General features: G+C 57.6%; 1 protein-coding gene across 2 annotated transcripts; it reads left to right on the plus strand.

Moving 5' to 3' along the window:
• Nucleotides 1-96: 96 nt before the first annotated feature.
• On the plus strand, nt 97-15,823 carry LOC148662254 (uncharacterized). Of its 2 annotated transcripts, none has more exons than XM_088637206.1 (5): nt 97-1,027; nt 1,407-2,676; nt 6,036-7,607; nt 7,862-7,990; nt 11,797-15,823. In XM_088637206.1, the coding sequence occupies exons 3-5, from the start codon at nt 6,095-6,097 to the stop codon at nt 13,710-13,712; spliced, it is 3,558 nt and encodes a 1,185-aa protein (XP_088493332.1). In that variant the 5' UTR covers nt 97-1,027; nt 1,407-2,676; nt 6,036-6,094; the 3' UTR covers nt 13,713-15,823. The 2 variants fall into 2 exon arrangements, with proteins under 2 accessions (XP_088493332.1, XP_088493333.1); XM_088637207.1 differs by lacking the exon at nt 97-1,027 and adding an exon at nt 5,843-5,902 and having other exon boundaries at nt 2,548-2,676; nt 6,032-7,607.
• Nucleotides 15,824-16,011: the final 188 nt, after the last annotated feature.

Here is a 16,011-nt window from a genome sequence, read left to right on the forward strand (position 1 = left end):
GTCGAGCCAGGCCACCAGGGATAACACCCCCTGATTTCATTCCCACACTTCTGACCGTGAACTGTAGCCTAACACTCTTTTCTGCCTTCCCTGCAGGGCCTGGAGGAGATAAATGACGTGTCAACAGGAGCACCTCAGTTTCAGAAGGGAACCTCAGTTTCTCGTTCTGAATGTTTCTGCTCCAGTCAGGTGGCCAGCTCCCTGACTCACATACAGACACACGTCAGCTGCCAGGTGCGTTTGCCCCCTTCTGAACGCTGCCGAAATCCTTTTGAGTCTGATTTGCCGCTGATCCAGAGTTGGCCAGCGACCCTAACGGTACCCGGATCACTGATAGAAACCAGGAGGAGCAGTGGTCCGGACACAGATCCCTGCAGTACTCCACTCAATGCATCACCAGTTTGAACCCGCGCCCCTCGTCTGTCATCTCAGCTCTCAGTTCCCCGAGACTTGACCAGCCTTCTGTAAATCTGACAGCTCTCTGTGTGTGTCTGTTACTGGCACTGCTGGTTGGAAGAGCTCTGAAAGGCTGGGTATACAGTTAGTAAGACCTACTGTCCCCTTGGATCTTCGCTGCACACAGGCTGCTGCTCAGGCGACGTGACAGTTTCCAGTGCGAGCACCAGTTCCCCGTGCTAGTGCAGCACCTTGATTTCTCTCTGCTTCCTCCCAGTCTGGGGCTGGAGCGCCCTGCTGCTGGACGTGCCAGCCGCCCCTCAGTGTCGCCTGCTGGGGGCGAGGCGCTCCTGCCGCCTCGCTGAAGCTGCGGCACCCCTCGGGTGTCACTGAGGAGCTCGGGAGCCGAGCTGTTGTGTAAGTGCGCCCACAGCCGGCGGCCGGCCGCTCTCACGCTGATACGCGGAGAGGGAGGGAGAGAGAGAGGGCGTGAGCTCGCAGCAGAGCGGCAGCGAGCAGATCCACGGGCAGACGCCGAGACACGAGGCGAGAGGCTGGTTCGTGCCGCGGCTGCGAGAAGCGTGGGGCCGACAGAGACACGACCGTCCAGCCCGGAGCGGAGCGGCGGCAGGTGAGAAAGGAAGAGAGGGGAGGGAGCGAGCGAGCCTGGCGCTGAACGAGAGGAGGCAGAAATTCACCTCCGCGGAAGCGAAAGGAGGAAGGGGAGCCTGAGGCGCAGCAGCCGGAAGGCACAGGCACGGAGAAAAAGGGCTGGACCGCCGTAGCCCGGCGTCTAGCGCCCCGCTTCTCTTCCACTGGCGGCGTGCAGGTGTATCCCACGCGCGCGTGTGCACACACGCGTGTCTGTTGGGCTCGCCGTGGGGGTGGGGTGTTTGCAGAAATAGCCGCTCAGATGGATAGGCAGCGGCAGGACGAAGCGAAGAGCGAGGGGTCGGGGTTGCAGACAGGCGAGCGCGAAGAGTTTTAACTCTTTGTTTTCTCCTTCCTAGCGCTGCGGGCACAGAGGAGGCTCTTCATTCGGGGTGCCAGGTGTGCCCAGGTGTGCGGACGGCCGCAGTGCCCTCTGTATCGCTCGGGAGGAGAGAGGGAAAGGTGTCTGGTGTCGTGCTGGACTTCAGCAGGACAGGCTGGATGACGGACTGGGGCACCGCAGAGACACGGGGGGACCCGTCCGCTGCCCACTGCCGCGATGCCCCACTGGGGACCCAGAGCCCTGCTCCCAGAGCTCCCAGCAGCACAATCAGACACGCCCCTGCCTGATCAGGACAACAGGAAGAAAATCTCCCGAGTGTCCGTGTTAGCTGTGACTTTGAGGACACAGAGAGAAACTAGGAGCCAGGGAGGCACAGACTGAGAGAGACCGGGACAGGGAGACAGAGGGAGAGACACTGAGAGAGACAGGGAGACAGAGGGAGAGACACTGAGAGAGACAGGGAGACAGAGGGAGAGAGACTGAGAGAGACAAGGAGACTGAGGGTAAGAGACTGAGAGAGACAAGGAGACAGAGGGTAAGAGACTGAGAGAGACAGGGAGGCTGAGGAACAGGGAGAGGGGTGAGACAGTCAGAGGAGAGAGAGAGAGACCCTTTTTAATGTGTGGACTGCAGCGCAGCGCAGCTCAGCATCTGGTCTTGGTGAAGTCCTGGCAGCCGCAGTTACAAGTTGCTGGGTTTTACTGCGTGACTAAGAGCCAGCTACTGGCTGGTGTGTGACTGCGGGGGCGTGCGCTGGGGCTGTTCAGTGAGAGTGAGAGGGAGCAGAGGGACACACTCTGTCCTTCAGCGGGAGGGGTCAGGGGTCAGGGGTCAGGGGTCAGGGTCTACGACAGGAGCCGCAGCAGCCGTGTGTCTGTAACCTCTGGGTCGCCCTCTTGCTGTCCTTTCGCATCTGTTTTCCTCCGGATCACAGTTTATTCTTTAACGCCCCTCACTGGGATACGAAGCACTGGAACATTGAGCAACATTGAGTCCAGCGAGAGGCCCTTGGGGGCCGGCAGACGGCTGATGCCCTGCTGCTCCCGGGCTGCGACTGCGCCCCTAGTCTGTGAGCCCCCCGACCTCTCCGATCAGCTGGGCCCCGTCTCCTTACACTGGACACCAGTCAGCAGGTGCTTTTTGGTTCTGCAAGAGGAAAGGAAAACAAAGCTCTAGATCCGCTGTCCCTGGCCACCAGGACACCAGAGACCCCCTGGATCCCTCTCCAGTTGGGGGCACAGAGAAGAGCAGGCCGGACACGCACCGCGCGCAGGACTCTTTCACGGGTGAGAACTGCTCTTTATTCCTACTTATGGAGGCTCCTGGTCTGAATAAGCACCAGCCTGATTTCCCATCACTGAGTGAAAACAAATTCATTCCGCTGCTCTTTTCCAGAGGTCTGGGCTCTGTCTCCTGGGTTTCAGGGACATGTGCCCTTATATGGTCCTTCCCCCACTGTAGCAGAACTTTAGGTCCATGTGGCTCTGAGAAAGACTCAGAGACAAAACACAATCTATCAATCAATGACCTGATCGATCAGTCTGTGTCTCAGTGAGTAAAGGGCAGCGCTGATCATCCTGGCTGTTTACATTCTTATCGAGGCAGGAGATCAATCTCTGGGTCTGGACACCCCTCTCTTATTACTTGGGAGGCTGACTCTCTGTTCCTCAGGCTGGGACAGGAGATCACACACTGGGCTGCAGTGTTATTGAGTTTCCTCATCCAGTAGGATTAGAAACTGTTCTAATTCTGGCAGGTGTGGGAATTCTGGGATTAGATTTATTATTTTAAGGAAGAATGTTTGTCTAATCCCAGAGTATTTGTTACAGTTCAGCAGAAAGTGCAACTCTGACTCTGCTTTTCTCTGCTGGCAGTGGGAGCACAGCCTGTCCTCTCTGGACAGCCAGGCCTGCCTGTGTCCAGTTTCTCTGGCCAGGCTGTGGTCAGTGAGCCTGTGTCCAGTTCCTCTGGCCTGGCTGTGGTCACTGAGCCTGTGTCCAGTTTCTCTGGCCCGGCTGTGGTCACTGAGCCTGTGTCCAGTTCCTCTGGCCTGGCTGTGGTCAGTGAGCCTGTGTCCAGTTCCTCTGGCCTGGCTGTGGTCACTGCCTTGTGTCTTTGACAGCAGACAGGAATCACCGCTGTCCTTCACTCAGTGGGTCTCAGTGACAGTCAAGGCCCCCTCCCTCTCTCAAGTTAGGGAATTAATTGGTTTATTGTTTAATTGATGATCCCTCTTACTAGCAGAGGCTTAACAAGAACAGAGCCAAACTTGACACCGGTAATCCCAGTGATCCTAGGATCACCAGCACGCTGACCTCGTGGCACAGCATGCCTTGACACGCCACCACATACCAGCGCACGCCACCACATACCAGCGCACGCCAGCACATACCAGAACACGCCACCACATACCAGCACATGCCAGTGCACGCCAACACATGCTAGCGCATGCCGGCACACGCCAGCACATGCCAGCACATGCCATCACATGCCAGCACATGCCAGTACATGCCATCACATGCCAGGTCACGCCAGTACATACCAGCACACGCCAGCACATGCCATCACACGCCAGAACATGCCACCCTCCCAGCAGCATGCGGACATCCTGGAGAAATAACATTCCTCAGGATGGCCGGTGCTCTGCCCTCAGGTAGTTTTTGATTCCCCACTGGTACTGTTTGTCAGGCAGTGTGATTCTCAGAAAATCTGCATGTTCAAGGATCTATTTAAAATAACTACAGTTACAGGCAGAAGACCTGGCTCAACACACTGGCATCAAGGTGAGAGCAGGCAGACACACAGGTGGACACAGACAGGTGGGTTTTGCACAAGGGGGCAATGGATAGAGGAGAGGGGGAGTCTAGCAGCTGCACATCAAAATAATTGCTCTGACACGGGCTAAGGTTCCTGCAGGCATCTCTTTCTCTGGGCTCCACTGCTCCTGCCTGCGTGTGTGTGGCAGAGAGAGATTCTGCTTCAGTGATGTGATTTTGGCTTGAAGGTGAGTTTGAGTCTGATGTCTGTTTCTCTGTTCTCCTGGTCTCTGCCCCCCCCCTCCACACTCCGATCTCTCTCACTGTCCCACCTCATCTCTCCTTCTCCCTCCCCCCACTCCCATTGCCCTGCTGTCATGCACAAGATTCTCGAAGGGCATTATTAACATGATCAAGATAATTATTTTGCCAAACCCCCCGAACGGCAGACACCGTCAGCAGATGAGGAGGCTGCTCTGCTCTTCTCCCTGAGGTTTCCAGTAGCTAATCAATCCCAGAATCTCATCCTTATCAGCATCAAGACCTCAGTACACACAGACAAGCTGCAGCGCCCTGTCTCCTTCACTCTGCCTCTCCCGCGCTCAGATGAACACAGCTCCAGTGGCTCATGTAGTGCCTAAAGGCTCTGGCTCTGTGCCTCGATTCTCTCTTTACGTCGGGTGAGGGCACGGACACGCAGGCTGACTCAGTGGTTTATGTATTCTGGAGACCAGAGGAGGTTTAAAGACACTGCCTCTCAGACTGGAGTCTGTTCTGGGAGGCGGGGAGAGTCAGTTCAATTCAAGGGGCTTTATTAGCATGACCGATAGGTACAATCAGTGTTGCCAAAGCAAATAAAAATAATCACTCTCTGTCCTGGGAGGCAAGGAGAGTCTGTGTCTGATCTGGGAGGCAGGGAGAGGCAGTGTCTGTCCTGGGCGGCAGAGAGAGTCTGTGTCAGTTCTGGGAGGCAGAGAGAGTCTATGTCAGTTCTGGGAGGCAGAGAGAGTCTGTGTCAGTTCTGGGAGGCAGGGAGAGGCAGTGTCTGTCCTGGGTGGCAGAGAGAGTCTGTGTCTGTTCTGGGAGGCAGGGAGAGGCAGTGTCAGTTCTTGGAGGCAGGGAGAGGCAGTGTCTGTTCTGGGAGGCAGAGAGAGTCAGTGTCTGTTCTGGGTGGCAGAGAGTCTGTGTCTGTCCTGGGAGGCGGGGAGAGTCAGTGTCAGTTCTGGGAGGCAGAGAGTCTGTGTCTGTCCTGGGAGCAGAGGCACTCGCTGGGAGGCAGTGTCTGTTCTGGCAGTTGGTAGGAGCTGGCAGAGCTACTGTTGCATGTCTTAGCCTTCTCTCCCCTCATATTACATCACACCACCAGCTCAGAAACCTGTGAGCTACATTCTGTTACTTCACTATTGTGTTGATACCATTTTTGTGTTATTTAATGGGCATATCTAGGACCAGTTCTCAAGAGAATAAAAGGAGAAAACGAGAGATCTGTGCTAGTGTTGTTTTTTTCTGGATGAAAGGGAACAGCAGGAGACTCCAGGCAGTGTGGTTCTGTGTGGGTGATTGTTCTGTGTCTGCAAGATGTTTTTGAATTTGTAAATGAGTTATTTTCTTTTAAAGCTCTGTTATTAAATTAATTTTCCTTGGTATGAATTTTGGGACCGTCACCCCTTTAAAGTTCAGTTTTCTGAGTCCTCAGGTTTGTCAGCATCCAGGCTGTGAAAATCAAAAAGGAACTCTGAACTCAGAGCATACGGCAGCAGATGAATATCCTGGTCTTTCGTGTGAGCGTCTATGTCAGGCCACGCCAGTTGCGTCTGTGTTTGTGCGTTTGTGGGTGTTGATCGCTGCGATTCCTGTTGACCTCTCTGCTGTCTGCTGGCTGCCCGCAGGACACAACCAGAGTCAGGCTGACAAGAGCAAGAGCGCCCCCCTCTGGCAGCCCTCAGCAATGGCGCCGTTCAGAGGCACGATTCCTGCTGGTCCAGCGAGGCTCCGGGCTCTCCTGCTGTTGGCCGGCCTGCTTGCTGCTTCCTCCTCCGCCCCACCTCCCCAGCAGAGCGGGCCCTCCCCAGCACCGCTCCACTCGGGCCCCTCCAGTCCGGACCCCGGCCGGGACCAGCGAGGGCCGCCCTCCTCTCCTGCGATGGGCCGGACGCAGGCCCTCTCTCTGGGCCTGGCTTCTACAGCCTCGCCCGGGGGTGCCCACACAGCGACACCTGAGCACCCCGGGACAGGAAGTGGTCGCACACGTGCCACAGAGTCGGAAGGGAGGCAGAACGCACTTCCTGCTGCCAGCTTGTCTGCGCGGTCGGTGGACGGGCCTGCCGCCCCGGCAGGGCGGGGTCTGGGCCTGAACCAGCCGGCAACCCCCTCTACCCCTCCATCCACCCAGTATTCCTCCCAGGGGGTCCCTCAGAAGCAGACCCGGAAGAGCCCCAGCACCACAGTGCTGGTGAGGCAGGAGGTGGCAGGTGGGAACAGGGAGACTCCAGTGAAAACAGACCAAGAGCCCCATTCCACACCAACCCACAATCCCCTCCTTACTGCGGTGTCACCACAGGGATTCCAGACTTCTGGGCCACAGTGGACCCCAGCCGTCTCTTCCCTCCCCCTCATCCGAGAACCCCCTCACCTCACTCATACTTCTGCCCCTGCAGCCCCAACCCTCCCTGCACCCCAGAATCCCACAGACAGTCACACCGCACCAAGGCAGCCCCTCGTGTCTGCGGTACCTGGGAAGGAGACTCACCCCTCCAACGTGACCCCGATGGCGTCCAGCACCCCACAACCGGGACGTGGAGACACAACTATACGTTCAGAGGAGACAGAGCTGACCTCCAGCCAGGGCACCCCAATGCAGCACAGCCCCTGCACCAATCACCATACAGCCTCCCCCCGTGGCCACGCCCCCTCCAGTGACATCACAATGGTTACCGCTCTAGGGGTGGGGCTGCCAGCAGGGGGAGGGCTTATTACACCAGGCAAAGCCACTGAAGAGCCTATCACGACCGCGGGCGTTATAACTGAGGGAGCTGATTGGCTGACTGGGGCAGAGTCCTCCTCTCTATCTACAGCTGGGCGTGAGGAAGACAGATGGGGGGTTGATGGGAGTACTGCTGTTGCCCCAACGATGCACAGTGATGGTCTGGCTTACTTCCAACCTCAGGCCCAGACCAGGAGTGTTAAAAATCCCCCTGGTGTTACCACTGCAACCAGGGAGCCTTCCACCTCTGCTGACCACCTTCTGGGGACAGGCAGCTCGGGGACATTAGCACAGAGTCAGCCTACTGCCCCCTTCAGCACCACGCAAGTACTGCAACCTCAGACCCCTACACAGCCTTCAGCCAATCCCGGGCTGTCCTCACGGTCAGGGGACAAGATGGTGACCCCTGCACCACGGACCCCAGTCTCCACCACCCCCCCAGCGAGGAAAACGAAACCACCCCGTGCCACTGTAGCAGGTGAGGCTCACAACCCAGAATCTTTCCTTCTGCAGGGTGGAATTTAGCTTATTTTCTTGACCTTCATTTTGTTGTTTTTTCCTTTCTTCTGAATGACCTCTCAGTTGTTGTCTTCTGTCTTCCATCTACTGGTGAACGTGTCCCTGGTGTTGTTGGTAGCAGTCACCAGTAGTGTGTAGCATGTGTTGCTGTATTGCTGTGTTGCTATGTTGCTGCGTGACAGGTGTAACATGTTCTCCTGTCTCATGTTTTAGGTGTTACAGAGCTACGGGTCACACCAGGCCTTGAGGACACAGGAAGCAGCGTCTCTGTGACATCATCATCATCCCTCCCTGCTGTGGGTGGGGCAGAGCCAACCACAGCCAGTCAGCAGCCAAAGACAGGTGAGAAACAGGAAGTGTGGGCAGACTGGGAATCGTAGTCCTTGTTCTACCACTAGCATGGTAAGGTTTTGCTGGAAGGGAAAAAGAAAGATATGAAGGAAAAAGAGATCTGTCTGCCAGCAGGCGGTAGCTGTGGGCCGTGGGGGGTCCATTGCTCTGTCCATTAGAGGTGAGGTTCAAGCACCTCAGGGCTTCAGCTGAGCTTGAGAGTGTCTGAGTCCGCAGATGCCGTAGCAGGGGTCTGTGTTGTGTCGCAGTGAACAGTGGTTGTGTGCTGATATTGTGTCACAGTGTACGGTTGTTGTCTGCTGTTGTTGTGTCACGGTGAACAGTGGTTGTGTGCTGTTGTTGTGTCACAGGGTACGGTGGTTGTCTTTAGGAGGCTCCTTGTTGGTGTGTTGTGTTTTGGTTGCTGCTGTGTGGTCTGAGTAAAATACCATGACGACAACCATGCTTATCACAGTCAGAGATCTTCGGGGCCGTCGGAACATGCTCACAGAGGGGGTTTCTCTTTTAATTTGCTGTCTCTGATTCACGTTCAAAGAGGCATAAAAAATCCACACTGAAAAGTTCAATCTCAGATTACTTTCAGTTTCAGAGATGCTTTTCTGAGCGTGCGTCTGCGGTTCGAGCGCGGAGGGGAGAGAGCGCAGGCCGGAGTACGAGGGGCCGGGGCTGGGCCGCTGGAGTGCGGAGGTGTGAGCTGACAGGAGAGGGAGCCGAGATCTGGGAACACAGCAGTGTAACATGCACCAGATGGACAGAGAGAGGGGGCAGGGGGAGGGGCAGATGAGTAATGCTGGGTTAATGTGCTGTAATGTAACTGACAATACACTGCAGCAGTTACTACAAGACCTATCGGGCTGTAGCAGTTACTGCAGGAGCTATTGAGCTGCAGCAGTTAATCCAGCAGTTATAGTTACTGCAGCAGTGGGTCCAGTGAAGATTGCAGCTGCAGCAGTGAGTCCAGTGAAGATTGAAGATTGCAGCTGCAGCAGTGAGTCCAGTGAAGATTGCAGCTGCAGCAGTGAGTCCAGTGAAGATTGAAGATTGCAGCTGCAGCAGTGAGTCCAGTGAAGATTGCAGCTGCAGCAGTTCCTGAAGCTGCTCTGCAGGTTGGATTTCAGCTGTAGTTGCTGCTGCTGCCTCGCCAGCACCTCTTTTCCTCTGTGGGTTCAGCCAGCGGTCGGGGGGGCGGGGGGCGAGCCGGTGAGCTGTGTTGTTTCTAGCAGAGTACTGCGAGCTCACAGCTGGGTCTCGTCAAGCCCCAGAGCCCGAGCGCCGAGAGGAGGGGCCGCTGGGCTGATCAGAACTCTCACTCTCTCACCGGCAAGGGCAACGAGACCAGAACCGAGCTCAGAACAAGACCGGGACGCCTGCGGCTGTACAGTAGGACCTGAGGCTGCAGGCTGCAGTAGCGACTGGCCTGTCCTGCAATACATTAGACGCAGCCTTTATACCTCGTACATCAGGGGGCTGCAGGGCTCCTGCAGTGTGAAGATCCAGTCCATGGCTCCCCTCCGTTAGGGAATGTAAACATCTCTCACGCGAACAATAAACGATCCAGGGTTTTTCCATGACGATGCTGTCAGATCTCCGCCATAAACACACCGTTTCTAGGGAGCTTGTTGCACTAGTGCGTGCGTGCTTGTGTGTGTGTGGGGGGGCAGTGCTGGGGTCACCTGGAGGTCACAGGTGTCCTGGGCCTCAATCACAGAGCTGCCTGCCGTCTCCTCCCGAGAAGCAGAGGGAAAAGGGGTGCAGGGAGGAGAAGGATGGGGAGAGGGGTGGAAATACAGATGGAGAAAGAGGGACAGGGACACAGATACAGGCAAGGAGAGAGGGATAGGACGGAGTTGGGTCTCAAGCAGAACTCAGATTCAGCAGATTCAGATTAACTTCCATGTTCGTGGCTCCACAGCACCAAGAGAAACTGTGGGTCCTCCGTAACTCCAGACTGAAAAACTGCTCAGTCCTGAAAAATAACCTTGGAGAGCCGCTGTCCTTTGTCCCACGAGCAATAGGAGAGGAAGAACCAAAAATGCAGAACAGAAACTAATCTGGCTCCTTAGCAGCCCAGATACCAGCCTGGGAAACAGGCCAGAATTTTAATTAAAAGAATGTGTTAATATTCTAGTGAGTAATGTCTCCAGGGGTGATGGCTAAATCAAAACTGGCTCAGGGAATAGGAGCTTCACCCCACAGCTCTGGGAGCAACCTGCTCCCCCTTTCAGTGAGGAAGGATCAGAGTTTTAAAAGGAGTGTGAGAACGTGCTGCTGATCATAACCCCCCCCACTGCTGTTAGATTGTGGGGAGAGAGTGTGGGAGAGACGGTGAGGACTGATGATGTTGGAGAGTCACTGAGCTCTGCGCAGTTTGAATATGCTCTGCGCGGTATCAGTGGGCTCTGTGTGCTCAGTGCAGTATCAGTGTGCTCTGTGAGCTCTGCGCTGTGTCAGTGAGCTCTGTGAGCTCTGTGCAGTGTCAGTCTGCTCTGTGCAGTGTGTCAGTGTGCTCTGTGCAGTGTGTCAGTGTGCTCTGTGCTGTGTCAGTGAGCTCTGTGAGCTCTGTGCAGTGTCAGTCTGCTCTGTGCAGTGTGTCAGTGTGCTCTGTGCTGTGTCAGTGAGCTCTGTGAGCTCTGTGCAGTGTGTCAGTGTGCTCTGTGCAGTGTGTCAGTGTGCTCTGTGCTGTGTCAGTGAGCTCTGTGAGCTCTGTGCAGTGTCAGTGTGCTCTGTGCAGTGTGTCAGTGTGCTCTGTGCAGTGTCTGTGAGTTCTGTGCAGTGTGTGAGCTGTGTGAAGGTTTAATAAGTTCTGCGCAGTGTGTCAGTATTCTCAGTGCAGTGTGTCAGTGTGTCTGTGAGCTCTGTGCTGTGTGTTGACAAGCTGTGATCTGGTCCTCAGTAATTTCAGTGTGGAAGCAGTTGACCCACTAGTGGCAGTGGAATGTTAACAGAGGCCGGTCAGGGAGAGTGGGAGCCCTCAGCCACTCACACACACTGTGTGCTTCCAGAGAGCTCATGGCATCTCAGTGCACAAGTGGCCAAGCCCAGAACACACCCGCGCCATCCCAGAAACCAAGGCTAAAAATACTTCACTACTGTTCTCTTTCTGGTTAGATTGAGGGCAACACAGAATGTGACCCTGTTTTTTCTGCACGAGCACTGCAGGGGAGCAGAAACTATTTTTAAAATCTTTTAGCAAGAGTAACACAGTATGAATGTAAAACATCCCTCTTTGTGCTTGTACTATACACATCATACAGTATATATAGAAGAGATCATGGCCCAGCATCCTGGTTGAGTGCTCCTGTTTCTGCAGTGTAATAGCTCGTGTCCCTGAACGGATAGAAAGATCTATATATATAATATGTGTGCACAGGCAGTAGTGCACACGAAGACTGTTTTCCTACATGGACTGCAACGTAAGCACAGTTTTGCAGCGTGTCCCTCCTAATCCCTGAGGAAAAGCTCGTTTTCCCTTTGCCGGGAGGGAATGTCAGGCCGTGCTATTTCGAGGAGCTGTGGTACAGTGCGGCTAAGCCAGCACCCTCTGGCCCAGTGCTGCAGCTCCGGCGCGCCCCCTGCTGGCGAGAGAGGGCGTTCTTCGGCTCCCTAAGAGACGATCAGTGAAACAGCTTCCTATATGTCAAGGGGCAGTGGTTCTGATCCGGGGGAGCGGGCTGGCTGGTTTGGTGTTTCTGGTGACAGAGTTGCACCCCTGAACTCTGCTGTACAGCTGCCTCCCCGGCTGCTCCCGCCCTGCAGACAGGCTGACGGTGCCTCTCCCTGTCGCTCTGTGCCCGCAGCGCCCGGCGCCGGGGGCGCCTCCACACCTGTGCCGAAGGCCGGCCGCGGGTTCGAGCCGGACAAGATCCTGCTTGAAGAGGCCATTCCGCCGTCCCCCAGCCTGGCCCCGGAGCCCCCCTGCCCAGCCGGCTCCCCGGGGCCCTGCCTGCCAGGGCCCAACCGGACGGCGCTGCGGTGGGCCGACCTGCGGCGCACCCTGTCCTTCTCCTGGGAGCTGCACGTCTTCGGCTCGGCCGCGCTCTCCCTGCTGCTGGCACTGGGGGCCGCGGCGGGGCTGCTGGCCACGCCGGCGCTGCGCGGGCCCCCCCGCGGCTGCCTGGCCCTCGCCAACACCGGCCTGCTGCTGGCGGGCGGCCTGCGGGCGCTGGGCCTCCTCGCCGACCCCTACGGCTCCCGCGAGCTGCTGCCCCGGCCGGCCGTCGCCGGCCTCTACAACCTGCCCTTCCCGCTGCTCCTGTGGGCGCTGGCCGCGCTCTGCCTGCTGGCCCTGCAGGGCGCCGGCCTCCGGCTGCTGCCCGCCAGCCTGCAGCGCCCCCCGCTGGCCGCCGTTCTGGCGCTGCTGCACTGCACCCTGCTGCTGGCGGCCGACCTGCTCTCGGGGGCGCTCAGCCCCCTGGTGCCCGTGGTCCTGCAGGCGCTGTCCGTCTCCTGGGGCGTCTTCCTGTGCGCCGGCTTCCTCCTGGCCGCGTTCCCCCGGCTGCGCCGCCACCCCGACCCCGCCCCCGGCCCGCGAGAGGGCTGGGCGCAGGCCGGGGCGGGGCAGCGGCTGGGGCGCGTCCTGTCCCGCGTGCTGTGCGTGTGCGCGGTGCTCGGGGCGCTGTGCTGCGGGCTGCAGGCGCAGGCCGGGCTCTGGCTGTACGGCCTGCTCGGGGACTGGCGCCGCTTCAGCTGGGCCTGGTGGCTGGGCCAGTTCTGGTTCCGGCTGCTGGAGCTGGCCTGGGCCTTCTCCATGCTGCTGGTGTCCTCCTGGCTGTTCTGGAGGCCCGTGTGCAGAGAGCAGGCCGGCACCGGGGCAGCGGCGGCGGAGGGCGGGGGCGAGGAGGCGGCGTTGTCATCTTCATCGGGCTCCTCCTCCTCCTCGCAGAGACACACCTGTTGGGCCAAGATCGTGCAGAGCCTGCGGGGGCGGCCGTACAGGAAGGCGGAGAGCAATGGGCTCGGGGCAGCAGGCACGGGGAGCGGGGACAACCAGTCCAGCCAGGACCGGCCCGGCGCCGACACCAGCAGGAGCCTGATCCGCAGCCGGGCGGAGCAGCTGCCCCTGCGCTCCCTGACGGACAGCAGGCACGGCCGCGGCCAGCAGGGCGGCTCCACCGGCTCGCTGCTGCAGGCGCTGGGCCGGCCGGGGGCGCTGCTCTGCGCGGAGCGGGAGAAGGACGCGGACAAGGAGTCCATCCTGTCGTTCGCCGACTTCGACCTGCGCCCGCCCTCCCCCATCGACCTGCGCCGCAGCATCGACGAGGCGCTGCCCCGCGGGCACCTGCTAAGGGACAGCCTGTTCGGCCCCGCGCTCTCGCCCCCGCCGTCTCCCGGCGCCCCCTCTGGCGGGCCGCGGCGCTGCAGCGACCCCGAGCTCCGCCACGCTGCTGGGGTCAGTTCAGCCACGGCGGGAGGCAGCCCGGCCGCTCCAGCAGGGAGCGCCTTCAGGCCGGACGCAGGCTTGCCCGCAGCCCCGGGTCCGGGGGGGGCGGACACCAGCAGCCGGAGGGTCCCCCCCTCCCTGTCCTGTCCCGTCTCGTTCACCCTGTCCCGGGCCTCCGCCCAAGCCAGGCCCTGTACCCCCGAGGACGACACCGTGCCCTTCCTCTCTCCGGGGGCAGAGGGGGACCCCGACAGTGAAGCCAGGAGGAGCTTCCTGGAGATCAGCCGGCAGGCAGACTCAGTCAGCGTTTCCAGTGACACTATTGACCTCTGACCCCTGACACACCCAGACAGCAGCTGGCTCGGCGGCAGAGCGCAGAAACATGTCCCCTGACACAGGAGCGGCCCTCGCCTCCTCTTGCTCCTGTTCCACTCAGCGGGACAAAGCGAGACACTCCTGGGGCCGCCAGGGGGGCTCACGGAGAGGCCCAGAGGGCGTGAGGGGACTGGACACTGCCAGTCTGCGGTCACTCTGAGCTGGGCAGGGAGGAGCAGCGCTGGCGCTAGGAGCTGTGTCCCACAGCGACTGCAGATTGTTCCGGCTGGCTGGGTCAGCGAACACGGATCGAGCCTCTTGACGTCTTCTGACCTGGCTGGGTGACACCACAGGCGAGCATTGACAATTGACAAGTACTGTATATAGCGCCTTTCATCCTGAAGCGTCCCACAGTGCTTTGCGCAGAGGAGGGGACCCATCTCGCCCCCCACTCAAGTGCACAGAGATCAGGGGGAGGAGAGAGAAACTGCTGCTCCAGGTGATTTTAGGGGTCAACACACCTGTTCTTACAGAGAGCGTCCTGGGATAGATACTGACCAGTACAGTTGCCACCTACTGGTCTAGCAACACCACTTACACTTACTGGGCTCCTGTCCCAGTCCTGACCTGGCCTGGCACTGCCGAGTAAGTCAGGCCAACAGGTGCTGACGTTGTGTCTGGAAAAAGACAGTGTTGGACACCTGCTTCAGAAACTGTGCTGTTAAGGGTCTCGGAGTTGAACAGGGGTGAGAGTCATCTAAAAGCACAGTCAGATATATCAGTGTAATCACAGTGATGTTAGCTTTCTGTAAAGTAATTGAAGTGGAAAATAGCTGTTTTAGTAATGTCTTATAGATGTCCTGCAAGAGACCTGTACATACAAATATTTTTGAGCAGGAACTGTCCTGATTCTCTGCTGGACTGCAGTGAGGCTGAAATCTGCAGCCTTGTCGGCCCACAGCACCTTAACCATGGGGCACCTTTTAAAGCTATTTTTCATATGATTAAAGACCCCTAAATATATAGTGCACTACCGCACTCTAAATCGAAAAAAATATATATATTTTTCTATTCATAAAAGCAATACAATTTAGAAAATGTACCAGCTAGTGTGTCAGAGCTCAAGTGAAAACCAGCAGTGGAAGGTCTGAGTCTCTACACTGCGAATGACAATCCTGAGGAATTCAAGCCTGGTGTGTGTGTGTGTGAGATCTGTGTCCACAGAAACATCAGCACACCCTGCTGAGGGCACAGCCCACAGAGGGCACTGCCCAGAGGGGTGCACTGTATGATCCTGAGAGGACATGCCCAGAGGGGTGTATTGTACAATCCTGTCAAGGGTACAGCCCAGAGAGGTGTATTGTATGACCCTGCTGAGGGTACTTCCCACAGAGGGTACTGCCCAGAGGGGCGTACTGTACAATCCTGTCAAGGGTACTGCCCAGAGAGGTGTACTGTATGACCCTGCTGAGGGTACTTCCCACAGAGGGTACTGCCCAGAGGGGCGTACTGCACAATCCTGTCAAGGGTACAGCCCAGAGAGGTGTACTGTATGACCCTGCTGAGGGTACTTCCCACAGAGGGTACTGCCCAGAGGGGCGTACTGCACAATCCTGTCAAGGGTACAGCCCAGAGAGGTGTACTGTATGACCCTGCTGAGGGTACTTCCCACAGAGGGTACTGCCCAGAGGGGCGTGCTGTACGGACTGCTCACAGATAAAACTGCTCGTGTTGCAGTCTGCTGCGCCCAAGCTGAGATGTTGGGGCCGCGGGGCTGGGGTTCACTGTGCTGGTGGTGCTCTTCCTGTCTGAGCACAATCACAAGCCAGTGAGGTTTGCAGAGAGCTGGCCGCAGAGCTGTACCTGCTGGGCACAGGCTGGTCCTCGGGCTGAGCGCTGGACCTGCTGCTGAGATGGATGATGGGACAGCATCAACTGCCTCCTGGAGACGAGGACACAGGAAGTGCTCAGGCTTGGACACAGACTGGTGCCTGGCTGCAGCAGTAAAGTCGGACAGACAGGCCTCCTGCCCGCAGACCCAGCAGCCGAAAACAAATCACGTGGACTGTGTTGTTGTGGTACCACTTTGTATTGGATTGTAAACATTAAACCAATAAAAAAGACATTTTAAGATTCTGTTTTTTTGAAGGTTTGATTAAATAGGTTTCTGCTCTCTGTGTGTCATCTGTCTCACTTCTGACTGTCGGCTGGACCACTCCCGTCTCTCTCTGGGCCTGCTCTTGTCTCCTGCTCTCTCCTGTCTCCTGCTCTCTCCCTGGGTCTGCTCCTGTCTCCTGTCTCCTGCTCTCTCCCTGGG

The sequence above is a fragment of the Lepisosteus platostomus genome, chromosome 6, assembly GCF_059453375.1.
Source record: "Lepisosteus platostomus isolate fLepPlt1 chromosome 6, fLepPlt1.hap1, whole genome shotgun sequence".
In the NCBI taxonomy this organism is placed as follows: domain Eukaryota; kingdom Metazoa; phylum Chordata; class Actinopteri; order Semionotiformes; family Lepisosteidae; genus Lepisosteus; species Lepisosteus platostomus.